The 26,636-nt window shown below is 51.8% G+C and overlaps 1 protein-coding gene across 1 annotated transcript in view; it reads right to left on the reverse strand.

Moving 5' to 3' along the window:
* DLG1 (discs large MAGUK scaffold protein 1) overlaps window positions 1–26,636 on the reverse strand; it is a 98,814-nt gene that overhangs the window by 22,908 nt on the left and 49,270 nt on the right. Inside the window, exons 5-11 of the mRNA XM_069083266.1 lie at window positions 25,016–25,185; window positions 24,110–24,246; window positions 21,517–21,661; window positions 14,442–14,562; window positions 8,216–8,372; window positions 4,841–4,943; window positions 1,546–1,660 (exon numbers count right to left, since the gene is read on the reverse strand). Of these exons, the coding sequence (XP_068939367.1) occupies window positions 1,546–1,660; window positions 4,841–4,943; window positions 8,216–8,372; window positions 14,442–14,562; window positions 21,517–21,661; window positions 24,110–24,246; window positions 25,016–25,185 (948 nt within the window). The remainder of the gene's footprint in view (window positions 1–1,545; window positions 1,661–4,840; window positions 4,944–8,215; window positions 8,373–14,441; window positions 14,563–21,516; window positions 21,662–24,109; window positions 24,247–25,015; window positions 25,186–26,636) is intronic.

Raw genomic sequence — 26,636 nt, forward strand, 5'->3', positions numbered from 1 at the left:
CTGGATTCATCCTCCCTCCCCTAGGGAGAACCCCAGGGGAAAGACCAGAATGCTCAGATGTTGTATGTTCCCTGGTTTCTGCCTCTGCCCTGGAGACCAGCTGAGGACTCCCTGCTTCCTCTTCCCGGTAAGCCCTCCCAGCTCAGGCGCTGCAGGGGCACTTGGCCCTGCCTGCCCCTCCCTCTGCTCAAACTGAGGTTCCAGTGCACCTTTCCTAACACAAGGCAGGCCTTCTTTGGAGAGGCTGCACCATCAACCCAAAGGTGGCACAGCTCGGAGGCCTGCAGCAGCCCGCGCCTGCCTCCAGCTGGCTAATTGTGTCCCTGGTGTGGCCACAGGGTGACCATGGAATGAGAGGCATTTGCCAAGGCGTGAAGGCATGGAAAGGGGCAGGAGACACAAAGTCTCCTCTCCCTCTGCAGGAATGCAGAAAGCTTCCATTTGAATTGCACCGGGGGCTGGCCTCCGAGGGAGGCAGGCTGAGAAAAGCTCACCTTGGGCATGGGTCATGAGTCATGAAAGTCGACCCACTCGGCCCACCCAGAGCTCTGCCTGGCCTCTCCAAAGATCGTGCCCAAAAGGAAGAGAACGGCGCTAGCAAAGGAGACATCTGCCTGCCTCACCCGCTCCCCAACACCCATTTATGAAGTGGCGGGCAGGGAGACGCAAGCTGTCACCTTCTGTCCCTTCACCACCCCGAGCCCTTATCTCCTCTTCTGTGTAAAAGGGGCTGCAGAGACAACACTGGCCAAGGGCTCGAGGCTGCCCCGGCAGTCCGAGGAGCCTCCTTCCTAGACACCTTGGGGGAGAAGGGCTAGGGGTTCTGGAAACCCCATCTGACTGGGTAAACTGAAGCCTGGAGAAGTTCAGTGGCCAGCTGATGAGGCAGGACTTGAACCTAGGTCTCTCCCCGCTAACAGAATTTAACTTCCCCTCTATGAGCCTGCAAATAGCACCACATCACAGGGAGTGCGCACCTGCCCACCTCTACAAGGTGACCCAAAGAGGGGCTGACCAAGGCCCTCCGCCCCTCCCTGGGGGAGGGGGGTGCCTGGGAAGCCCTGCTGGCACCCTGGCTGCCCTCTGCATCTGGCTTCTGAGCTCCTGTGCTGGGCTCCCAGGCGGCCCTTCCTCCCTGAGGCTGGAGGGCCACCTCTCCCGTGCTCCCTCTCTCTCTGCAGGGGATCCTCAGACCAACCAGAGCTCCAGACTCCCATCACCAAGGGCCTCCCCGAGGCATGCCAAGCACAACTCCTCATCTTTCACCACAAACCCCCTCCTTGACCAGCGTCCCCAGGGCTCAGGTGTGGCACCTGGCCCAGGGCGGGAGGCCTGAGCACAGCTCTTCTCCAGCCAAGAAGTCCCACGCAGCCCATTCCGATTCTCTGACTAACTACCCGCCCTGCCAAGCAGGCAGCAGCCCTGACGTCTCCCACCACGGACCCCGACCGTCTGTTCAGCCCCATGAGCCACAGACTGGCCCGGGAAGGCCCCGCTCCTCCAGACAACAGGGGCGGGCCAGGGTGGACGTGGCTGGACACTTGCCGGACATAGAGGGAGCGCTTCTGGCTGGTGCGGAGGGAGCCCGAGCCGGAGCTGACGCTGCTGTTCATCATCTGCTCACGCAGGTCATGGATCTTGGCCTCGAAGCGGCTGTACTCTGTTGTTGGGGAAGAAAGAAAGACCATTTCTAACGGCGAGCCGGGCCGCGGCGCACGGCCCAAACGTAAACCGTTGAGTCATGGCCAAGCGCCGGCCCCTGGACAAAACCCGCCCTTGATGAGGCCCCACCTCAATGGGTGGCCAGCAGTCTGCTGGTGAGGGACACGCCTCGTCCGGGCCCCGGGTGACTGAGCCAGGCATATGGTGGACCGCGGCCGGGGATCAGCCCTGTGTGATGCAGGCCTTCAGGCCCAGGCCCCCTCCGCGCCCTAATGAGGCTGAATTAAAGGCATCGTTTTGTAAATCAGTGAAAAGGGCTGAGCTGAGCCTGTCACCAAAGAGGCCCAAGTGCCCCAGAATCAATCTGCACCTAACAAAGAATGGCACCAGCAGTCCTTTCAAATAGTAACTATTACTTCAAGGCCATTTCTTAGCCCCTTACCACGGACAGTCTGACTGTTGAACATGGTTGTGTTCTTGAGCTCTGGGATCCAGGCAGCCACACACACAGACACACAGGGTCCCCTCCATCTCCTGCCTCCAGGCCTTTGTCCCCCCCCAGCCCTGGGTTCCTTCACATCCCTGCTAAGAACCCCATGGAATGGGGGCAGAGCCTTGTGTTTTGTTTGTGTGTGTGGTGTGGTGTGTGTGTGTGTGTGTGTGTGTGTGTTAAGTGTCTGAGGCTGGATCCGAACTCAGGTGCTCCTGACTCTGGGCTGGCACTCTACTCACTGGGCAGAGCCTTGTGGCCAGGAATATAGCCCCAGGTAAAAATCTGGCAAACCAAACAAAAATGCAACAGAGCTACTGTTAATCTGGGGCTTCCTGGCTACAGAAAGCCCTCTTCCTGCTCACTCTTTCCAATCTCTCCCCTGCTGTTTGCCAGTGGACATGGGGAGCGAGGGAGGCAGGCCATTGCCTGTGCACATGTAGGGAGGCTGAGGACAGAGAAGCTGGGGGGAGGCTGTGGGGGCCTGGCTGGAACCTAAAGGGGAGGGGGGCAGACATGTGGACAGACAGAAGACAGGAGGTGAGCAGAGCAGGGTGAGGGTCTTCCCTCTTGCCTCTGGAGGTCTCAAGCCAAGCCCCAGATCTGGCAGCTTCTTCTGCTTTCACTTAGAGAGTTTTTGGTGGGGAGAAGAGGACTTGGGGGTGGGGGAGAGGAAAGTTAACACAGAATTCGGATTTCCTTTAGAACTCTTAATATCAAGTTGAACCTACATAAAGTGAGAGCTGTCTGAAGAAGGCCCTTAAACATTCACTCTTTCCCCTTTTCCTACAAGTGATGAAACCCCCTAAGGATCAGGCGCCCTCAGGTGTCTAGGACAAGCAGCCAGTGAAGGTTTCTCTCTCCCTCCCCCAGGCTTTTGTCTAGAGAATCAGTCACGAGTGGGTGGGTGAACTGCCCTCTTCTGGAGCCAGAAGCTGCTGACCTGCCCATCGCTGCGCTGCGGCCTTCAGAGCAGGGGCCGGCTGCTGGGCAGGGCACAAGGTGCTAAGAGCTGTTTCTGAAGAAGCCAAGGAGGCAGCCAGGGCAGGCAAGGCCCCTCTCGCTGCAAAGGCCAACTCGAGGAGGCGCACATTTCTAGCAAAAGCTGAGGGCGGCCCAGCAAGGCCAGCGCCCCCCGGCGGAAGGACTCGCCCAGGTCTCGGTCTCTCTGGGGGCGTCTTCCGGCAGGGCTGCAGGCCTTCAGGAGGCTCCACGCTGAACACCCAGGCAGGAGCCTGGGAATACTGCACCAAGTCCCAGGGTTGCTGCCCTTCTCTGCCAGGTCTGGCTCCTGGCTGATGTCTCATAGATTAAGACACGTCTTGGGTACTAAAAGAAGAGGGACCTCCAAAGGCTCACGGAGCTTCCTCCTGTATCGGCCCCCCTTGGACAGTCTGGGCTTTTCTTCTTGGTGGACAAGTCTGACATCTGGACTACAGTGTGAATGAGGGCTACGCGCGCACATAGTGTAGAAAGTAACACAGACATGGTTCTGGGAGGGTCACGTTCTTACAGGATCAGAACAGGGATCTTTGTCCGGGACGGTTTTACTTCACCAAGGCCATTCGGGGCAAAAACCTGCTTTTACCACTAGCTGTTACTGCAGTGACCAAAGGGCTTAATCCACAATTAATCTGGGAAATTCTGGCGGCTCCCTCCTCCCTCTGTTCTGGTGTCCCAGGGACGGAGGTCCAGCAGGCCCCCCAACCTTCCCCCAGCCCCAAGGCTGCCTGAGGCCACGCCCATGGAGGCCACTCCCACGGAGCCCACACCTGCAGAGGCCACACCCAGTCTCCCTCTCCTCCCTGCTCTGCCATCACCTTTTCCCTTCAATCTTTCCCAACATCAGGCTCTTTCCCGGGACGTCCATCTTCCCATTATGTGGCCAACACATTTAAATATTGGTTTTGTTTGTCCAACAACTTAAAACTGTGTATGATCAAAACCGTCCATCTGATCCTCTCTGCCCCCTCTAAGCACACATCTGAAAGGCATTCCGTCCCTGTCCATTCCATCTGCTCAGGATGCCTCTTTGCACGTCTATGTCAGGGACAGCCTGAGATGCTTCTGCCAAACGGCGAGACCTTACTCCAGTGACTGAGGGTCCCTGGCTTTGGAACTGAGCTCGCCATTTCTGACCGGGACGGGCCCCTCTGATGCCTGCTGTGTTGTGGGAGAACTTGAGCCCTGGGAGCCCTCTCTTCCTATGCCCCCCTTGAGGTTCCTGACCTTCTTCTTTCTCCAGACAAACGTCCTCATTTCTATTGGCTGATCCTATCCTCTGGCGGTGTGAATGACAGGACACTAAGTGAATTTCCTGTCATTCTTGCTGTATTGGCTCGACCTAACCATGAACCATGCGCACTTGACATTCCTCTAATTGCTTAGGTTTGTCTCTGTTTCTGAAAAAAGGGTTTCAGGTGGCGCTGGGAGGGAGAGGCCTGAGCATTTATGCCTTCTGCTGTCACTTGGAACAGGGCGGCTCTCCCGACTGCACTTGCTTTGAATGATGTGGAAATGCAGATTCTAGGTCCTGAAACTCTGCTCCATTTATTAACTTTTTCAGCTGATTCTGACTTGTCTCTTTAGAGGTGTCTACATAAGTCACCGTAAGGACACAGAGCCATCATCTGGTCCCACCTGCAGGAAGATGGGGGCCGCCTGGTAGCTGATGTGCAGCCTTCTCACCTTCTGGGCGATACTGCGCCACGATCGTGACGGCCTGGCCGGCGTTCTTCAGAGCCGCGGCTGCCTGCTCGTGGGTGGCTGCTCTGAGATCGACGCTGTTTACCTGCAAATCAAACAGAGATGCTGTCGGAGAGCCAAGAAGCGTGGCCAATAGAGATGTGAGCAAGAGGGGCTTGTGACCCGGACAGGGGAGGAAAGGTGGCAGCGCTGTGGTGACACTGACTGACGGCCACCCGCGTGCTGGCATCTGCGCCCCCCAGGAGCAGGCACCTGAGGGTGGGGCATGCCCTCGCACAAGCCCCCGGGGGGTGGGGAGCTGGGTCTGGCTTTGACTGGGACAAAAGCCCCAAATGCACCTCTGCCGGGCTGGCCAGACGCAGGGTCTGGAGCATGGGCGGGGAGCCTATGGCCTCCAGGTCCTCAAGGGCGGCCCAAACTTCACAAAAGGGGCAAATTCTGGTGGGAAAACTGAGCTAAGGCAGCCAATGAGCATCGGGACCCATGAGGAGTGGGATGGGCTGGGAGGCTGGGACCAGAAGAGGAAGAGAAAGGAGGACTCCGTTCAGCAACTACCCTCACAAGACAGACCCCTCAGGCAGGGCGCGCAAGGCTTAAGGTGGGTACCAGGGCGGCAGCTAGGTGGTGCACGTTAGAATGGTGTGGCCAAATGCAAGGCTGGGAGCTAGGAGGACCCGAGTTCAAATCCAGCCACAGACACTTACTAGCTGTGTGGCCCTGGGCAAGTCACTAAACTTCTGTATGCCTCAGTTTCCTCATCTGTAAAATGAGCCAGGGAGGGAAATGGCAACCGCTCCATGTCTCTGCCAAGGGCCAGACACAACCAAAAAGAGCACAGCCAGATTTGGTTCGAGGCGGGGCTTCACTCTGGGATGCTGGCTCCTCCTGCCCACCTGAGGGCCGAGTCTGCAGGGGGCCACTACGGGCTCTTCTGGCTCTGGCCCTCCTCCTGGCCTCATCTCCCCTCAGACCAAGGCCTCTCTCCATCTGGTCTGTCACGCAGTCAACAAAGGAGAGGCCCTGTCACTGCTGACCGTGACCCCAGGGCTGGACGTCCACAACCAAAATCTGACACTTCCCAGCAGGCCGTCGCCTGCCATAGCGTTTGGCCCCCCAAGCCATTCTTCATCCTTGTCCACCTCTGACCGCTCCCCCAAGGCGCTAGCTTTGCTCTGCATGAGACAGGGAGGGGGGTCACTCAGTGAGAAGGCATCCAGTCCCAAGGTGGGGGATCACACATGTGGGACAGCAACCCGGCCGGGTCAGTTGGACCAAAGAGCCTGGGGGGTGAGCCAAGTGTAAAACACTAAAAAGACAGGGAGGGCTCTAGGTACCAAACAGAAGGATTTCTATTTGACCCTAGGGAAAAAAAGGCTCCAGAGACACTGGATTGGAGGAGACCAATGACAAGGTGTAACAGTAATGGAATTTAAAAACCAGGCCAATACAGAGGGATCTTTAATGTAATGGGAATGTAAATTTACGTTGTTGCCATCTTTCTAAGATGGTAATTTGTAAGATCTCCCCTGCTCCTAGGTTAAGGTCACCTGGAGCCTGTGGTGAGAGGCTTGGTTTTCAGGAACACCCACACCTTGGTGCTCTATGACAGGGCAGTGGGTCAGGAGGGCTGTGACATTCTCTGAGCCAGGAGAAGGCTATATAAGCCCTGATGGGAGGCTTTGTTTTGGGGCTCGCTCTAGGAAGTGATCTGATCAGATGAGACCCTGGGCAGCTGTTGAGGGCCCCCCCCCCGGCTTTGAAGACCCAGATGTTGATGCTTCCCTCTCTGGTAACTGTGACTAGGTCAGGATGTAATGGTCAGACAGCCAGAGGCCTGTCTGCTGATGTTTGTTTTTTGTCTTCTTGTACTTTCTGCTTGTAACCTGTCTGTATTCTCTGAAGTTCAGGGTGCTGACCTTTTTCCCCTGAACTAGGTAAATGATACGTTTGATTGATTAAAGCAAGATTGTTAACCCATTCTGACTTGCTTTCTTTAGCAAAGCAGGTCCAATTACCTGTGCTGGCAGCCACCCTGGGGATGCTGGGGTGCTTGCCACTACACAAGTCTACTGCAAGTCTTGGGGTGAGAAGTGAGAAGAGTCTGTGGCAGCAGGGACCTAGAGCAGGGGGGAGAGAGGCACATGTGCGAGAGATGCTGCAGGGAGAGCCGGGGGCAAAGTCAGGTCAGTAGCGGTGCCCAGCCTGGGAGCCCGAGTGACTGGCAGCCCAGCAATGCCCCAAGCAGAGATGGGAGGGATAAGCAATCCTGCTTTGGACACACTGGGCTTGAGACGACTCTGGGACGTCTCAGGAGCAGCTTCTGGTCACAGAGAACCGAAAGCCAAGAGAGAGGTCAGGGCTGGGTGTCTAGCTCTGCAAACAGTCTGTACAGACACTGTAACTGAACCAGGAGGTGATAGGTCCCTGAGGCAAGAAAGTAGAGAAAGAACATGGCACAGCAAGATGAGCAGAGTCAAGGACAGAGCCCAGAGGGGCCCCCTGGTCGGGGGCACAGCCGGCAGAGCCTGAACAGCAGTGTTCAGACAGGGAACAGAAAGGTCACAGAGCTGTGAGGAGGCAGAAGGGATGGTGACCGCGGCTGACCAGGATGGAGTAGGCAGCGCCTGAGAGGAGGAGCGAGAGAGAACAGAGAGCCGGGCGGGCCCGGTGGTGCAGGCGGGCTCAGAGAAGGGAGGAGAGGGAAGGAGGCCTGCCAGGGCAGAGACAAAGGTCTTCTGCTGCTCCTGGCCCAGCCTGTGTCTCCCTGCCTCCAACATGTGTACTGGGCTTCCTTCCCGACCTCCAGGAGCTCGGAGGCTGCCACCCGTAAAGTCTGCCTCTTCTACAAGTCCCTTTGTGCCATCTGCCGCAACGAAACGTCAGCTCCCTGAGGGAAGGCAGCGTCCCCAGTGCCGTATGACGGACTCAGGAATCAAAGGGCCTCCCCTCAGAGCTCGCTCCCGGCATCCCCTGAACACCGCCTGCTGCCTCCCCGCTTCCTCCTGAAACCACCATGGATTTCAATGCTGGCCCTCTGAACCTCTCCCTTTCACATTCTGAACATATGTACTCAAAGGCCAAGTGTCAAAGCTGTCAGGCTGCTAGATGTGGCTGTGAGGGGGCCCTCAGGGGACCGAGCACTGGACCTGGAGCCAGGAAGACCCAAGCACCAATCTGGCCGAGGCACGGCCTGGCTGTGCGTCCCAGGCCTTCAGCTATAAAATGGGCCGAGTGACAGCCCTGCCCTCCCAGGGCTCTTGTGAGGATTGGAGGCCACATCTGTACGGGGCTTGGCTCAGCTCAACTGCTTCCCCTGACCCCCGCCCACAACAGCCTGAGCTGAGCAGCAGGCCCTACCGAGATGATGCGGTCCCCTCTGCGGAGCTCTCCACTCAGGTCAGCGGGCCCTCCGGCCAGGATGAAGGAGATGAATATACCTTCTCCATCTTCCCCTCCTACGATGTTGAAGCCGAGGCCGGTCGAACCACGGTGAAGAACGACTTTCCTGGGTTCCCTGAAATACAAGAGAGCACACGACTGAGAGCTTCTGAGAGGGGGCGTCACAGGCCATTCCGTCGGCACCATCCCGCCAAACCGCGAGAATTGGGAATGGTACGTTCAGACGCCGGCAGGAAGGGAACGTGGATTCCTGAGGCCTCTAGCAGCACAAAGAGGACTATCCTGCCCTGTGATCTCTAGAGTCTGCGCGCCGCCCCCCCACCCCCCACGGGACTTACGGGTGCTCTCTACAAAAGACCCGATCAGAGCCAACCATCCCATGCAAGTCCTGCGGCTGGTGGCTCGAAGCGGCCAAGCCTGAGGGAGGATACGGGGACCCCAGCACTTGTGAGGCACCGACAAAGTGCCAGGCCCTTTACAAAGACCATTTCGTTTTGGGTCCTCAGCAGCCACTCAGCCAGCACTCTGCCCCAGAGCATCTCTGACCCTCTTCTCTCCTTCAAGGGCTGGGGCTCTCCACGTCCAGCGCCAACCACATGGCAGGGACGTAAACAACACTTGTTAAAAGACTGAATTGTCAGAGACAAAACATGAAACCTCTGGGTGTTTCTGCACGAACAGAGCCGAAGCGGCTAGAATGAGGACGACTCCGCGCCAGCCACCCAGGAGCTTCTGTCGCCGTACACGCAGGCCCTGCACGATGCGCGGTTCATGGCAGCGCTCTGCACTATGCAGGATCAATGCAGGCGAGGCAGAGGGCCAGCTTAGGGCTTCCTCCTCCACAGAGAAGGCCACAAGCATCTGAGTGAGAGCTGACCTCTGGGTGTCAGCTGGCTCGGCCCTGTGCCTCTGACACAGGCCACCCTGAGGCGAGGGATCACAGTCTAGCTTCAGACCCTTTTACTGTGCACAGGATCTAACTAAAAACAGCAAATGCATTCCACACTTTTGTCATCACTGCTCAGTCATGTCAGATACTCTGTGACCCCATTTGGGGTTTTCCTGGCACAGACACTGGAGGGGTCGGCACATTTTACAAATGAGGAGACTGAGGCAAAGAGGGTGAAGTGACCTGCCCAGGAGTTTCTGAGGCTGGATCTGAACTCAGGAAGATGAGGCTCCCTGACTCCAGGCCTGGCGCTCTGTGCACCATGGAGCTCTCTTAGCTGCCCTGTCCAAGGCTTATCCTAAGAGAACTATCAAGCAGCTAGTGAACAGAGGTTTTACCTGGCTTGACGAGTTCTACTCTGAGCTCAAACCTCCCTCTCCTTCCCTTTACAAATGCCATTTCATTTTCAGGCTCCCCTTTCCCCCAACTCCTTCCTTGCAGTCCCACAATGCACTGCAGCTCCCTTGGCCATTGCCTTGGCTTCCTTCTCCTGACACGGAGGCCCACCGATCAGCCCCGACTTGAGGACCCCTGGATCCCCTGCAGAACTGCTGCTGACGGACAAGCACTGGACAACTTCTCCTGATGATACCTCCAGTCATGCAGAAGGTGCTTAACAGATGCTTTATTGATTTCATTCCTATTTTGATGACAGGCAGTGCAAAGGCCCAGTGAAGGCTGGAGTCAGGCCAGAGCAAAAACGGCCTGAGAATAAATCAAAGTGGATAATTCACATGCAGATAATTGAAAATTAGTTTACCTACATCATTTATGAAAAGAGGTACAAGAGAAATCACATCTACCTGCCTCAATGCCCCCAAACCGTACAGCTGTCACCATCTGTGCAACTGGGGGAGGGTGAGGGTCAGTACAGCCTCGTGGCTGAACCAGAGCCCGAGTGTGCACGCGCACACTCATACGCGCACACACCCACTGGGATGGACGGCCCCCTGCTCTACAGCTCTCAGCTCGGCAGCATCCAAGGGCAGAGCTCTAAGTCCAAGGCTGCCTGGTTAACCTGGACTTTAGCGGCTGGACTTCTTTATCAAAGACCAAGCCTCAAACCCAATTTACTCTGGATCTCAATGACCTGACAATAATAGGACCCTCCAGGCTCAGAGGGAATGAATGTCAATAGTAACTCTTTCTGTTCTGGGTCTGCCCCTCCCAGGTGGATTTTTTTTTTTTTTTATTAAATGGGCCATTCCTTAACTCATTTCTTTTTTTGTTTGTTTTTTCGTTTTTTGGAGGGCAGTAGGGGTTAAGTGACTTGCCCAAGGTCACAGGGCTAGTTTTTGTGTTAAGTGTCTGAGGCTGGATCTGAACCCAGGTCCTCCTGACTCCAGGGCTGGTGCTCTACTCCCTGCCCCACTTAGCCGCCCTTTTAACTCACTTCTCAAAGAAGTCAATTCCCTGAATGGGCACAGCCTCACTCCAAGTGAGAACCCAAAGAGACCTTGGCTTTAAGGGCCAGGGTCTTCCACTGCATCCTGGGTCATCTCCAGTCATCCTGATGGATATCTGGCCACTGGGCCCAGATGGCTCTGGTGGAGAAAGTGAGGCCGCAGTCTTTGCACAGCCCTCCCTCCCATCCAACTCAGTGACAAGCCATGGCATCATCTCCCCAACGTCACGTCTCTTTGAGAACGAAGGACAAACCACACAACACGCATGATGCGGGCTGTGGTCCACATGGCCTTCCATTTCTGGGCGGAAGACTGCATGCAGAATCCATGCAAAGAGAACGAAGCAGAGCTGACTTTAGGGGGAGAGTCAACTATGTCAGCACGGTGAGTGACAGCACTGGCCTTGAACAGGAGGGCTCAAGTTTGGATTAGACCCAGCTGTGTGACCCAGCAAAGTCACAAGCTTTCCGGCCCTCAGTCTCTCCATCTGTGAAATGGGAACAGACAGAAATGGCGCTCCCCCTCCAGGATTGTGGGGAATCTTAGAACGAAGCCTCCCCACACAGATACACCACGTTCTGGGGGAGCACTTTAAATGCAGCTCCCTGACAAGGCAAGCCCCTGAGGTCAGAGGAAGGAATGAAGATGGGAAACCCAGAGCCTGGAAGCAAGGAGAAAGTGGGGGTGCTGGTCACACACATGGCAAGAGCCGATGGGAGCCGCAGTCTCACTGAAGGCGAGAGCAGCTGTGTTACTGCCCATCTTGGCCGCTGCTGAGGGGATCCCAGCTGGGCAGGGCTGGATGGTTTCTCCATTTCATTCTTCTAGTTCCAAGACTTAGGCCATCACAGCTACTTAATACATGCTCTCTCTGTCCAAAAGAAGGTGGCCTGGCCACACGGCCAGGGAGGCCTGAGAGATGGGCAGCCACGGGGCTGCAGACCCACAAGCTGAGATGGCTTTTATGTTTTTCAGATACAATAAACTTAATCTCCTGGTCCATATGGAAGATGAAGGTGGGGAGGAGGGAAGCATCCCCGGAACCCCAACTTCTGAAAGGTAAGACACACACAGAGTTTGGTGTGGAAAGATGCCAAAATGGCAGGAATGGGGGAGGGGAGGAGGGCCAGAAGCCAAGCACATTCTGAAGTTGGCAAGGGCGTCGGAGGACGTCCTAGGAAGGGGCATGCCTGAGAAGGGCAGCCAGCACCAGTATGGGGCACACTCCTGCTCCCCTCAGTGAGCAGAGGAGAGGATAAAAGAAAAGAGAGGGAGATGGAGGGCAACGGCAGAGTCAGTTATGTGGACTGTGAGCCCAAGGGGGGCTGAGCTGATGACAGGAGCCCTGCTCCTGCTGCTGAGGGGCATTCACGTGGAATTTTATGCACAAGGAGACGCGGGCACAGAGAGGTTTGCCCAGAGCCCACAGCTGCAGAGTCTCTGAAGCAGGACTCCTGCCTTGGTCCCAGAGTCCTGGGGGCAGAGCCCAGTGAAGGGGTGGGGCTGAGAGCTAACATTCCAGAGCACGCAGTAACCGGGCACCAGATCCCCCAACAGCCCTGTGAGCATCACCATTGCCCCCATTTTACTCTTTTTGGCCCGTGCAGCCAGTCAGCAGATAACCGCTGGGCCAGTGCTGAGTGCTGGGCACGCCTCGGGGAGCCGCCCTAGGGGCTACAAATGGACAAGCTGCAGGTCTGACAGACAGGCAGCAATCAGCAGAGGGAAGGTGCTGGAGGAAGGGGCCTGGGGAAGGCCTCCGGGAAAGGTGGAATTCTAGTTAGAGCTTTTAGAAGCCAGGGAGGGAAACGAAGGAGAGTCTTCCAGGCTTGGGGGACCAGGGTTACGGGACTCAAGTGCAGGGGGAGTCAGGCATAAAAGGTCTGGGAGAGAAGAGGGGCCAGGTGAGCTCCCTGTGGGGAGAGTGGGAGTCTGCTGAGTGGGGCAGCCATGGCCAGACCTTTGGGGGCCGAATGGGGGATGGGGAGAGGCCTGAGGTGGACAGAGCCCCAGCAGCTACTGCCCTGGTTCAGGCACAGAGGAGATGCTGCGGAGATAAAATGGGCCGGGCCTTAGCCAGACCTGGCACGTGGAAGGTGAGGGCGTGAGGAAGCCAGGGGGACACCCAGGTCGGAAGCCGGTGCCCTCTATGGTAATGAGGAAGGGAAAGGGGAGGCGTTTAGGAGGAAGGGAGATAGCCTTGATCAAGCTCCTGCCACACAGCAGGCACCAGGAAAAACTCTGACCTTTTCAGAGGGAGGCGCAGTCCTCAACCTAAGACGAGAGGGGAGCAGAAAGCTCCCCAATGACCGGCAGTGAAGCGAGGGGGCACGTGTCTGAAGCGCGCGGGCGCCGTGAGGCTGGCAACTGCAGCACGACACCACAAAGGCCTGTTCTGGGCCGTGCACGGCACCTTCACCCAAAGGCACACCCGCCTATCAAGCAGGGCATAAAAAGCAGAAAGGGTAAAACACGGAGGTGCCTAATAAATGCTGGCTGACCTCATGCCGCGGAGTCTGCCTGCCAGCACACGTGCACAGGAAGCTGACACAGACACAGAGACAGCACAGGCCGGCGGAGACAGAATCACAGAAAGGCCAACGCCGCCAGCCTTCCCTTAAGGATCCAATGCCCTACCCATCAAACCGCCAAAGGATTAAAGACAAAAATGGGTCTGCAGGAAAGGAAGGAAAGCCACTGTCTTTCTTTTCTTTGTGCTGCTGGCACAAAGCAGCACCAGCTCTAAAACCCCCTGGGGAAAGGAGACTCGTCCAGAGCAAGTGCTGATGGGGCCATGCCAGGGACAAGACACCTCAGCGCTTCACTACTGGCTGAACCCGAGGGCAGCAGCAGTCAGGCCAGGGACAAGGCTGCTGACAGAAGCTGCTCTCGGGCCTCCAGACGGGTGAACTTCGGGACTAAGTGAGAGACAGACAGGGAAGGGCCCAGAGAAAACAGACCAGCGGATTACACACAATCAAACTGCTCGCTCAAACAAAATAAACACAGTTACGGTGGAAGCGCCGAGATTTGCAGCAAGTTTCTGATAAGGGTCTCATTTCCAAGACAGTTAAGGAATTAATTGAAATCTATAAGAACACAGCCATTCCCCAATAGGTCAGAGGACACGAACAGGGAAGAAATCCAGGTTATCACTAAGTCTTATGGAACCAGCTCCAAATCACTAATAATCAGAGAAATGCAAATTAAAGGAAATCTCTCCTCATTATCCACCCAAAAAAGGGCGTGACAAATGTTGAGGCCCCCCCCCCATCACCGGTCACCTGACAGCGTAAGGCATGCCTTTCACCCAGCAGAAACCACCAGCACTAGGGCTGTCCTTGGCATGAGCTCACAAAGAGGGAAGTGCCCAGAGCCAGGACCACCATGGCCAAGCCCCAAGAAAGGCCAAGGGTGCCAGGGGTGGGCCAAAGAAGACCTTCTCTGGACGTGCCCAGTGTGAACTGTCTTGCCCGACGTGGGCTATTTGTGGTAAGTGGTTTGTTCTTTTCCCAATGGAGGGGTGAGGGGGTGAGAGGAAGGGACAGAAAACCAAGTTTTAATGAAAAAAAAATTCAATATAAAACAAGAACCACATGGCTTGGCTTTTCACTGTATGTTACAGAAAAGCTCTGCTAATTAACAAGCCAAACAAGCATCTCTTTTGTCATGAAACAAGTAGAAACGAGATCTGTCGCACGGCGACCCCCAAGGTGCGGCGATGTCTCAGAGGCACGGCGACTGGCGACGTCTCAGAGGCACGGCGACTGGCGACGTCTCAGAATGAACCAGCTGGGTCACAGGGCGACAGGGAACGCCAGCTTCTTACCTAGTGATTTCATCATCTCCAGGCATCCCTTTGGGAGCTGGGGAGTATCGGGCTGGTGATGCTGGCGCTTGGCCCACATAAGCAGGTGGATTAATGTGGTTGTCCACAGGCTGAGAATAAGCTAGAAAAATACAACAGGAAAAAAAAATTAAAATAAAGAACGAATTGCCTGAGCATTACAGCATGAAAGATATTGATTTAGCTCCTTAATTCGGTAAGAAAACTCAACTATGATCAGCTGGTCCTCTGGGACTGTCCTGTCACAAGCTTTTACTTAGTCTGGTCTCTACCCCCCAGGGGCCGTCCCCCGAAGGCCCACGGCAGAATGGACACGAGGGGCTGACCCGGCCACTTTCGGCCACAGGGCTGTCCAGTGGATTACGCAGGGAAGCCCGTGCTCAGCAAGCTGCGTGTTCTGGTCTGTGGAGCACGACGGCTGCCACTCCTTCAGATGATGCCTTTTCTGGTCTGTCCCACTGCCCTCCTTCTCTGTCTTTTTAACCAACCCCAGAAGTCTGCAGCCTGACAATGTAACCTGAGGTCTGGGAGTGTCGCTCCTCCCTCACCCATGCACCTCTTCGTCACTTTCCTCTTCTGCTTAACGAGAAAACTTAGATCTCAAATGCAAGGCTTTCGGTCTTAGGTGGACGCTTTTTATAATATTTTGAAAAGGCTCCCCGAGCCAGTTTTCTTGTAAAACCAAGTGCTGAGCTCTGTCAAAGGCCGAGGTCTTTGGAGGTATCATATAGTTAGGGAGGTTTTTTTGTTTTTAAAATCGATGACTAGATGGGTTGTTTTCCTAAGGCTGAATCATCCATCCATTCATCCCTAGAATAAACACAATTAGGTCATGATAAATGATTTCTTGGTCCAATAGCTATAAGCTTAGACAAGATTTTATTTACAAGTTTATAAGCAATATTCAGGCAGAAATTTATTGGTCTATAGTTCTCCTGTGTTTAACTTTTCCCACTTTACGTATTATGGCTACATTTGTTTTAACAAAGGAATCTGGCATAGTAATTTTAAAGAAAAATTTGTAAAGTATTGCCACTATTTAAAAGTTTGGTAGAATTCTCTATCTAGCCAATCAGGGGCAGGAGGTTTTTTTTTTTCCCATGGGTAGTTCTTTTATAAAAAGGTTAATTCTCTTTTACTGAGATTTGAATACTGGACATTTCTATCTGGTCTTTTGTTTAGGTATTTATTATTGCAAAATTTTTTTCTCTCTCGTGTTCTCAATTTTGTTTCCAGTTGAATCTCCTCCTCTAGTTTTTAATAAATCCTCTTCTGTAATAATTTTTATTTTCTGTTTTTCTAATTTAAAAAAACCATTCAATTCATTAATTTTCTCAATTTCTATTTTTAAAAATATTTTCCCAATTATACATAAAGGCAATTTTTACATTCTTTTAAAAAAATTTTTGAGTTCCAAGTATTCTCCTTCCTTCCATTCAAGATAGCAAGCAATCTGATATAGATTACACATATGCAGTCATGCAGAACACATTTCTGTATCAGTCACATTGTGAAAGAAAACAAAATCTTTTTTGTAGTGGTAAGGAACTGGAAATGGAGGGGATGCCCATCAACGGGGGAATGGCTGAGCAAGGCGCGGCAGAGGAATGTAAGGGGACACCGCCGTGCTGTAAGAAGTGAGGAACAGGCCGACTTCAGAAAATCCTGCTGAGACTGACATGAGCCGACGCGGAGGGAAGCGAGCAGAGCCAGGAGGACGCGGTCCACAGGAGCAGCCACAGTGAACGATGACTGACTCTGACAGACATATCCCTTCACAGAAATGCAGTGTTCTAAGACAATTCCAAAAGACCCATGATGGAAAACGCCGTCCACGCCCAGAGAAAGAACCGCGGAATCTGAATGCAGAACGAAGCAGATCGTTTTCTCTTCTATTTTTTCTTTCTTGTGGTTTTTCCCTTTTGTTCTTATGCTTCCACATGATTGTACATGTAGAGCCTATAACTGATTAGACTGCATGCTGTCTTGGGGAGGGGGGGAAGGGAAGGAGGGAGAAAAATTTAGAACCCCAAATCTTACAAAAGTGAATGCTGAAAACAAAAAATAAATAAAGCAAAGAAGGAAGTTTAAGCTATTTGATCCATTAAAAAAAGACCAAAAAAAAAAAAGAAGAAGAAAAAACAATACCCCCCTCTCCCCTCCCCACAATAAAGAGAGTCTCTCAGGGCATGCCACCAGTTCTTTCTCTGGAGTTGGACAGCATTTTTTTTTTTAAATAGTTATATCCTCTGGCATTGCCTTGGATCACTATATTGCCAAGAATAGCTCAGTCCTGGTTCTGCTCACTTCACTTTGCATCAGCTTATGTGAGTCTTTCCAGGTTTGCCTGAGAGCATCCTGCCTGTTATTATTGCACAATAATATTCCACCACAGTCATATACCACAACTTGTTTAGCCATTCTCCAAATGATGACTACCTCCTCAATTTCCACTTCTTATTCCCTCTGGGCATAGTTCTAAACTGCCCTCCAGAATGGGCAATCAGTTCACAATTCTACCCACATCTCTCATTTTCCTTTTCTGTCATATTGGCCAATCTGACAGGCATGAAGTGGTATCTCAAAGTCGTTTTAGTTTGCATTTCTGTAATAATGGCAATAATAATAAAAACGACAACAACCGTGATTTAGAGCATCTTGTCATATGCTTATGAAGAGTTTTGATTTCACCTGAAAACTGCCTGTTTATATCCTTTGATCATTTATCAACTGGGAAATGACTTGTAGCCTTATAAATAAATTTGAGTCAGTTCTCTATATATTTGAGATGGCCTTTATCAGAGAAACCTGCTGCAAAAATTTCCCCCAATTTTCTGCTTTCCTTTTAATCTTAGCTGCACTGGTTTTCTTTGTGCAAAAACTTTCTAGCTTAATGTAATCAAAATTATTCATTTTACATTCTGTAATGATGTGTGGTCTCTTTTTTGGTACTAAATTCTTCTTATCCATAGACCGGACAAATAAACTATTCCATACTCCCTAATTGGCTTATGGTATTAACCTCTATGTCTGAATCATGTATTTCACTCTGCTACCCACTGGCTTTACGGCTGAGTTCATCCCACTCATAGTCACAGTTATTACTCCGTATTCCGCTTTATCCTACTTCCCGTACCTGCTGATCCTTCTCTGTGTCTCTCTCTCCCTCTCTCTCCCCTTTCACCCTGTCCCCTCACAAAAGTGTTTTGCTTTCCACCACCATCTTCCCCAATCCACCCTCCCTTCTTATCAGCCTCTCTCCCCTCTCTATTTTCCTGTAGGGTGAGACAGACTTCTATACCCAACTTAGTAGGAATATTACTTCCTCTTCAAACAAATTACAATGAAAATAAGGCTCAAGCATTGTTTACCCTCCCCCACAAAAGTTCTTTCTTGCCTCTTCTATGAGATAATTTCCCCTTCTCCCAGTGGAACTCTTTCTCACCCCTTACCTTTATTTTTTAAGATATCATCACATCTCACACCATGCCCTATTGAAGCAGATTCCTTCTATCTCTTCTAATAATGATAAAGCTCACGAGTTTGAAGTACCATCTTTCCATGCAGGAATATACAGAGTTTAACCTTTTTAAATTCTTGATGATTTCTCTTTCCTTTCTGCCTCTTTGTGCTTCTCTTAACTCTTGTATTTGAAAGTTAAATTTTCTATTCAGAGAGGGCAGAAAGGGACAGCCACAAAAGCACAGAGAAGTGCAACAAGCAGCTGGATATGGGGACTCTGGGAGACCTCTCTTACCCCATCTCCTAGAAGGCTTGTTATCTGTAAATTGGAAGGTGCCTAGCTCCCTCCTGCTAGGTCTTGGCCTCATCTCCCTGACGTCATGGTCCTCTTTGAGAAGGAAGGACAAACAGCAGCAGCCAGCAGAAGGCAGAGGCCCAGGACATGGCGATCTGCCTAAATCCACACTGGAGCCAGTAACCGAACTCCAAGCCCAGGGCTCTTGGAGGTCCTGTGTGATTACTACCTCTCTTTTGAGACAGAATGAGATCTCTGGCCCATTTCTCTCTCTGGGACTCATGGGGTACCCTGTGAAGTCTCTCAGCCACCCTGATCCCAGGAGAGAGGGAAAGGGGAAAGAGTGAAAGAGCTTTGTTCTTGGACCCAGGGATTAAGGCACTCCCCATCCCATAAGAAAAAAAAAATTCTATTCAGTCTTTTCATTAGAAGACTTGAAAGTCCTCTATTTCATTAAATAGCCATTCCCTCCCCTGAAGGGTTACACTCAATTCTGCTGGCTGTAATCCTCTGGAACATCATATTCTAAATTCTCCAATCCTTTAATGTACAAGTTGCTAATTCTTGTATTATCCTGACTGTGGCTCCACAATACTTGCAATATTTTCTCCTTGACCTGGAAGCTCTGGGATTTGACTGCAATATCCCAGGCTCTTTTTTTGATCATGGCATTTAGGTAGTCCAATAATTTTTTTTTTTTTTGCTTTTTGGAGGGCAATTGTGGTTAAGTGACTTCCCCAAGGTCACACGGCTAGTTTTTGTGTTGTGTCTGAGGCCATATTTGAACTGAGATTCTCCTTTCTCCAGGGCTGGTGCTCTATTCACTGTGCCCCCTAGCAGCCCTAGTCCAGTGATTCTTGATCTCTTCAATCTTCTACATCAGCTGTTTTTCCAGTGAGATATTTCATATTTTCTTCTTTTTTAATGCTTTTGGTTTTGACTGTTTCTTGATTTCTCATAAATTCATTAGCTTCCACTTGCCCAATTCTAAGTTTTAAGGAATTATTTTCTTTATGTACTAACTTTTCCATTTGGCCAATTCTACTTTTTAAGAAGGTTTTTTTTTTTTTTTTAGTTGATTTTTCCCCATCTTCAGGGTTAGGGTTAATTACCATTTGGTCTATTTTGTTTCTGCTTTTTAAGGTGTTTTCTTCAATTTTTTTTTTGTACCTCCTTTACCAAGCTGTTGTCTTTTTTCCATGATTTTCTTGCATCACTTTAATTTCTTTTCTTAATTCTTCCTCTACCTCTCATTAACAATTTAAAAAATCCTTTTGGAGATCCTCTAGAAATTCTTTTGGGGCCTGAGAACACTTCACATTTTTCTCTCAGGCTTTCCATGTACCTGTTTTGACGCTGTTATCTTCTTCTGAGTTTGCCTTTTGACCCTCCCTATCACCACAGTAACCTTCTCGTGTGAGGTTCTTTTTTGGTTGCTGCTTGCTCGCTTTTCCAGTCTACTTCTTGACTTTTCACTTCATGTTAAAGCTGGGCTCTTGCTCCCAGGGTGGAAGGCACACTGTCTTAAACTCTAGCTTTTTTCTGCTGCTATTTTCATAGCTAGTTCTGGAGGTCTGTAAGTTTTCAGATCTTCCAAGGGCATATGATCTAAGGCGGGAGAGGTGAGGTTGCTGCTCTCCTGACCTGTCCTCTGGCCTGTCCGGAATCACAAGTACTCTTTTCCATCTCAGAACTGTGACGAGGGCCCCGGTACCCCTGCAGACATGTAGGCTCCTCCTCCTGGGACCGCAACGCAGAAAGTCCTACAGGCAACGAGACAGAGTCCTGCTCCCCAGGCCAGCCAAGGGCCCCCTCTAATCTCCTTCTGCCCAGTTGTCCAAGTGACCTCTGACCATGTGCAGGCTAAGCTCCACAAGGCGCCGCGGCAGATTCATTTGCCCCCATGGGCTGGCTTGCTGGGTTGCTGGGGCATGGTCCATGGGTTGAACTGAGTTCGATTCTCACTCCAGTGAGACAGACCATCCAAGCTGTCTTGGGCTGGAAAACGACTTCACCTCACTCTTTGGTTGGTTCTGTCACTCCAGAATTTGTTTAGAGGACTTACTTTAATGTTGTATGAAGGGGAATTTGGGAAAGCTCAGGCAAGTCCCTGCCTTGCATCTATTTTTTTTTAATTTTGCTAATGTTTTTAGGGCTAGAATTTTCCAGCTTAAGACTACTTTACCTACCTTGCAGAAATTTTGGCACATTTTTTCACTGTTATTTTTTACAGTTATTAATTCTAAAATTTGTTCTTTAATCTATTTATTTTTTAGAATTTCATTGCCAATTCTCTATTTAGGTCTTTTGCTTGTGTCCCTTGAATGGTTACTATTTTTATTTTGAATGGTTTGTAAAGGATATGCTTATTATTTTTCGCCCTTTTTGTTTGTTTGAAATATATCTTTGATTTAATACATGGTCATTCTTTCTTCATTTTATTTTATTTTTTTTTGAAGGGGAAAGGCAAAGCAATTAGGGGTTAAATGACTTGCCCAGCGTCACACAGTTATTAAGTGTCTGAGGCTGGATTCGAACTCAGGTCCTCCAGACTGCGGCCAGGGCTCTATTCACTACACTACCTAGCTGTCCCTATTCTGTCTTTAAAAAATGAAAAAATATGTATATTCCTCAGCAGTCCCATTTAAAGATGACACAAGCATTTCAGATCTAATTTCTCCAGCTAGACCTTTTATCTGTCCAAAACAAAAGAGAGTGATGGGAATCTCCTCCCACGTTTGTGTTAATGCCTATGCCCTCTATTAGTTCAGGTAATTTTTCCTTTACTTAGATGCTAAGGCACTGAGATTATTTAATTTGAATATTGGTACAGGTTTGTTATTCATGGTTCTTTTAAGTATAAGGTAGTTTCCACCTCTTCTAATATTGTAAACTTTTGTTTCTGCTTTGTAGATGGCATGATTGCAAGTCCTGCTTTTTTTGAATTCCATCAATTAGTCAATAAGCATTTATTAAGTTCCTACCACTGCCAGGCATGGGCTTAATACTGGGGATACCCTGCCCTCATGGAGCTTACAATTTGTCAGGGAAGACAAGCAAACAAAAAGGAACAAAGCTAGCTACCAACAGGGTGAGCAGGAAACAGTGGGGAGAGGGAAGGCTCTGGATTGTTCTAAGCACAGGGTGAGTGAGAAAAACTCTTGGTCATCACAAAGGAGAGAGGCGTCCCCAAGGCGCTGGGTCTGAAGGGATTCTAAGGAACGCTCCACTATTCCTGCTGAACAAGACCGAGTGTCCACGAGCTCAACGAGGACACGCCCACGGAGCCACCCAACTTACGGCTGGTGACGTCGGGGGGAACACAGCTGTCGCTCATGTACACACTGGTGGGCTTCGCTACTCTCAGGTAAACAAAGTCAGACGTGTTCTTCAAGGCCGTCACGGCTTCTTCGTGAGTCACTTCTTCTAAGCACACACTATTCACCTGAAACAAAACAGGGACAGGCAGAGTCCATTGGGATGGTGTAACACAGAAAGCATTTTCATAGGTTAGCAACGGAAACGGAAACAAACCCCCCCGTCCATGAGCGTGTCTTAAGCCCACACCGGACGCCAGGGTGTTCTCTCTCCACACCTAGGGCTGTCTGGGCAGGAGGCACCAGGAGTGTGTGTGTGGTGAGGACAGACTGAGCAGAACGGGAGCCCAACAGGAGAGGCAGGAGGGAGGGCCCGAGGGGTGGAGCTGGGGCAGACTGGTACTGGGCGGGGGAAGGGGGGGGAGAATAACAACAGTGTTTCTAGTGCCAGGCACTTCACACATCTTGTCTCATCTGATCTTGACAAAAAGCCTGGGGGCAGTTGCGGTCCTAATTCACAGAGGCCGGCAGAGGTGATGTGACCTGCCCAAGGTCACACAGCTACCAGGAATCTGAGTTCAGGGCCCTGACTCCACCGCTTCGTCCAGCTGCCCCCAGAAATGACTTTCCCCACAGTGCGGACGACGGACTGAAAAAGGAAGAGTGGTGAGGCATGGGGAAATGGCTCTGAAAGCAAGGGGAGCCCAGGGCCTGGAGCAGGCAGGATGCTGGCGGGGTGCAAAGGGAAGAAGCCCTCGTTCGGTGCCTGCTCATCTGGCGGCATGATGACTGTGTGGGAGGGTGGTGAACGCGCATGAGGGAGGGCTGGGAGACACCCGAGAGATCACCAGCCCGAAGGACAGACAGCAGGGTCTTGAACAGAGAGGAGACATCTGAAAGACGGGTGAGAGTGGGAGGAGAAAGGAGGATTTCTGCGGTGGACATGCTCATGAGACATCCCGCATGAAATGAATAGGTAACTGGTGAGGCTGAGCTGGGGTCCGAGAGAAAGACCAGGACAGGAGAGAGAGATCTGGCAGAAACTGGCAGAGAGAGAACACCGAAACCCATGGGGTGAACAGGGAAAGAGAAAAGTGATGTGGCTCATCTTCTAAAGGCACCCTAAAATACAGAAGTGCCCAAAGGTGGAGCTGCTCATTCCCTGACACCCTAAAGTCTGCCCTTATCTTATGTCATTCATTGTTCCCCTGTGGTGTCTTTATCTTGCAGGACTTATCTTGTCCCTAAATCTCCACCCCCCTTTAGAAACCCTAAAACTTACATCCCCAAGCTATAGGCTGTGTGGCTTTCTGGCTATGTCTGGTCCCTGCCCTATCTCATTGCCTCTGTTTAGCTCCTTGCTAAGTCTCAGGCCCGCCTGCTTTTGCATTAATAAAGTTCCCTTTGGCTAAAGAGAAAGTCTGATTGAATTCTTTCAAGAAATCTGGCCCAGCTCTCCCAGCTCTGAACCCTGACAAAAAGGGCCCAGGAAGGAGGCTTGGTGAACCTTCAAGGAATTTAGTATTTCTCTTTTCTTCCTATGGAGGTGAACAGAAACAAGACCAAACTCATCCCTTCAGGGATTCTGTAGACATCCCCAAGAGATGCTAGCTAAAGTGTCTTAAAATTATACACTCAGTAATATCACAGCGCATGCTGAAACAGTCACAAACTGGCTTCCTAACCTAGGGACTATATAAAAAATGCTGTTCTTCTCTGTATTTCAGTCATATCATTAATCACAAATAATTAGAACAGAAGATAATGAAGACAAAGGAGAAGAAAAGTTAAAACATTTTACCCATTCCCAAAAGCAGGCAGTAAAGGAGCGCCCATTGGAAATACCCAAACTCAGGCTCCAGAGCCAGGGAACGGGGGCGGGGCCTAAAAGACAGTGACCCTGGGTGAGTCACTGAAGTCCTGAGTGCCGTGGGCAGTCTCTGGGACAGGAAGACAGACCAAGTGCTCATCTATGCTGGGGGGAGGAGGGCACTTCCTCCCGGGATGCTCCCTAGAGCAATGAAAAGCAGAGGCCCAGTCCAAAACAAAAAATGAGGCGACTGCAGCTGTCAGCTACCAGTCCTACTGGGTGCTGGTCACTTCCAAGGCGCTCACTGCGCCCTAACCAAAATGCAGGCCTCCCTCTGAGCTCTGAGAAGCAGCCCAGTTCTTACTGCCTGTGGCCTCACACACAGGGGAGTCACCTCGTCCTTCTGTGATGGGGACGGACACCCGGAGGCTCTGGGGGCCCGCCCCAGCCCTCTCCTCTGTGCAGCCAGACCACATGCCCATGCCTAGGGCGTGTGTGCCCGATCCTGGGAGCCAGAGAATGAAAAGCACATGTAGAAACGTTTCCAGATAAAAACAAAAAAGAGTTGGCTTAGGGACAGCCAGGAATATTTTTAGGCATATGAATATGCTCCAAGAAAGACACATCAAAAATGTGTTCTTTTCATACTAAAAAATTTTTCAGGCTCAGAAGTCTCTTTCGAAATACACCAAATTGTGATATGACTAAAAATATCAAAGTCCGGGAAGAAAACCGGAGGCCTGAGAAGAAACAAGAAGCCACTCACCGCTAACAGCTTGTCTCCGATCTGCAGCCTGCCGTCTTTATGGGCTGCTCCCCCTTCAATGATCTTGGTGACATAGATGCTGTTGTCCCCAGGAATGTGCTGATTCCCAACTCCTCCAGCTATGCTGAACCCAAGACCTGCTCGGAAGATCCAAAAGTGTGAACATCCCCCCGAAACGGGAGCCCTCGGCAAGACCGAGACACATGGGCCTGTCTCTCTGTGATGAGGAGCTGGCGGCCGCCCCCCATTACAAACAGAGGAGAGCCACACGGCCCCGCTGCTGCCAGCCCAACACTGTCCACGCTCCCTGCTCGGCTTGTGCACTGACACCCCACTGGGTCTCCCCCAGTAAGAGCTACCACGTAACAAGGGGTGTGTCTCTTGGCTGCTGCGCCAGGGGTCCTAGAGCGCCCCTCAGCCACGCCCTGGCCCCCACACCTGGGGAAGCAGGGAGCCAGCAGCACAAGGGAAGGCACCAGAGGTGGGCATGGAGCCTGGGTGACCTGCACGCGTGTCGAGTCCAAGCCCAGTGCCCAGTCCCCACTTCATTCTGAGGTCAGCTACGGAAGACTAAAACTTTTTTAAAATTTCAGTTATTCAGCTTTAGGTTCTCAAAGAGTGAATGGATTTGCCATATAAGAGCCAAAAGACTTCCTGACTGAAGCCCTAGAGAAGGCGTATCTGTGAGAAGGTCATGAGCTGCATGGAGGAAGGGGGGTCTGGGCCTTGAGCCTGTGTTCTGACATGTGCTGAAAACCCTCGGATAAAGGGCCTGCTGACTTCACTTTAAAGGATCAATCTCAGGGATACCATCTGACCGGCTGGGCTCTGCCGCCACTCTCTAAATCAGAGGTGCTCGCCGAGGCCGCTGAGCCTGGCGTCAGCAGCGCCTTCCCACGGCCCTACCTTTGGGGCCTTTCACCAGCTTGATCTCGACCGTTTTCTCCGTCACTGGCTTCCGTCTCTTGACGTACAGACGCACGATGGAGCCCGCCTCCTTCAAGGCCTCGACCGCTCTGCTGTGTGTCACATCCCGGACGTCCACTTCGTTGACACGCAGAATGCAGTCATTGACCCTAAGGGGACACACGGGAGACAGAGGAGACTTCTTAGTTCATGTTCCTCCATCTTAGGAGTCCAGGAGGGACCTGGCCTGAACCTGCCCTGCCCCACCCCTGGAGGCTGCACCGGACACGAAGGCGGCCCCTGGCAGCAGCTCCTGCAGAGAGTCTAAGACCAAGCTCAGGGGCACAAAGGGAATCCACAGTCCATGTGGATTTATGGAGGCCTCATGAAATGAAAGCCGGCCTTCAGCACTCAGCCACCTGGCAAGGCAGGTCAGCATTAGGGGGTGGAAACAGCTGGAATGTCTGCACCCTCTGATGCACAGAGAAGTGGAGGTAAAGGACCAAGGACCCCCAAAACATCCAGAGCCAGGCTGGAGAAAGGAGCAAAGCCATCTAGCGGTCAGGGATGGTCCCTACATGCTGCAGAATGTCGCCAAGGACAGGAAGACTAACGCCACCCGAGGCCGAGTGAGAAAACTCACAGCCCCCAAAGAGCAACCGGAAGTCAAGGGAATCACAGGGCTGGAGCCTCCGGGGACCGAGCCAGGACCAGGGCTCTGCTCCAGCTCCTTGGCCTGTGGGCACTGCACGGCTCCTCTCTGCCCCGCCACTGTCCTCATGCTGCAGGGTCTCCACGGCCAGCCGCAGACCGTGTGGCCTTCTCCAGCACAGCACCAAAAACGCTCCCAGTGTGGGGGCCGCCAGGGGCGGTGGGCAGGACGGCTGGCTTCCATCAGAGCCCATGACCGCGGCTGACCAGCACATCTCACAGAGGCGCAGGGATCGCACCTTGAACCCCCAAACCTCTTCTCTCTCCTCACCACCCTCCCATGTCTTACTCAGGAAGCTGACTGAAACTCAAGGGAAAGATGTATTTACTCTACTAAAATGCATCTTTTCTATTTCTGCCTCATTTTTATTTAAGGGTCATTTTGTTTCAGATTCTGCCAGTAACATTTGTCAAGTGATAACATCTGAGGTCTTTGTAGTAACCTGAACTGTCACATGAGAAATAGAATTATGGGAAAAGTGAACCCAAATGCCAGAGACGACAAATGCACACAGTGCCTCTCGCCAACGGAGGCCGAGCTCAGAAGTCTGTCAGCGAAATGGATTCTTGTGCCACGTCACACACATTCCTGGTGAGAACCCCAAAGAGAACGAGGCCCTAGGTATTTGGAGGAAAATGTCCAAGTATCTGGAGAAAGACAGGGAGGGTCTCACGGACTACAATGCCACTGGGGAAGGACAGACAGAAACAGAAACGTCCTGATGAGGACAAAAGGAGAAGGATCGAAAGCAGCCCCAGTGGCTCCCAGGGATGGGCAGGTAAGGAAGGCTAGACAGCCCAGCACGAGCATCCACATCGCTGTGGTCAGAAGGGAACCCCAAGACGACGACAGGAGCCTTTCAGTGAATCAGAAAGAGAAAGGGGTCAAAGACGGGGCAGAGCTGATGCC

This window comes from Petaurus breviceps, unplaced genomic scaffold, assembly GCF_028583685.1.
Source record: "Petaurus breviceps papuanus isolate PSGF00001 unplaced genomic scaffold, PetGlider_PUasm1.0 173, whole genome shotgun sequence".
Lineage (NCBI taxonomy): Eukaryota > Metazoa > Chordata > Mammalia > Diprotodontia > Petauridae > Petaurus > Petaurus breviceps.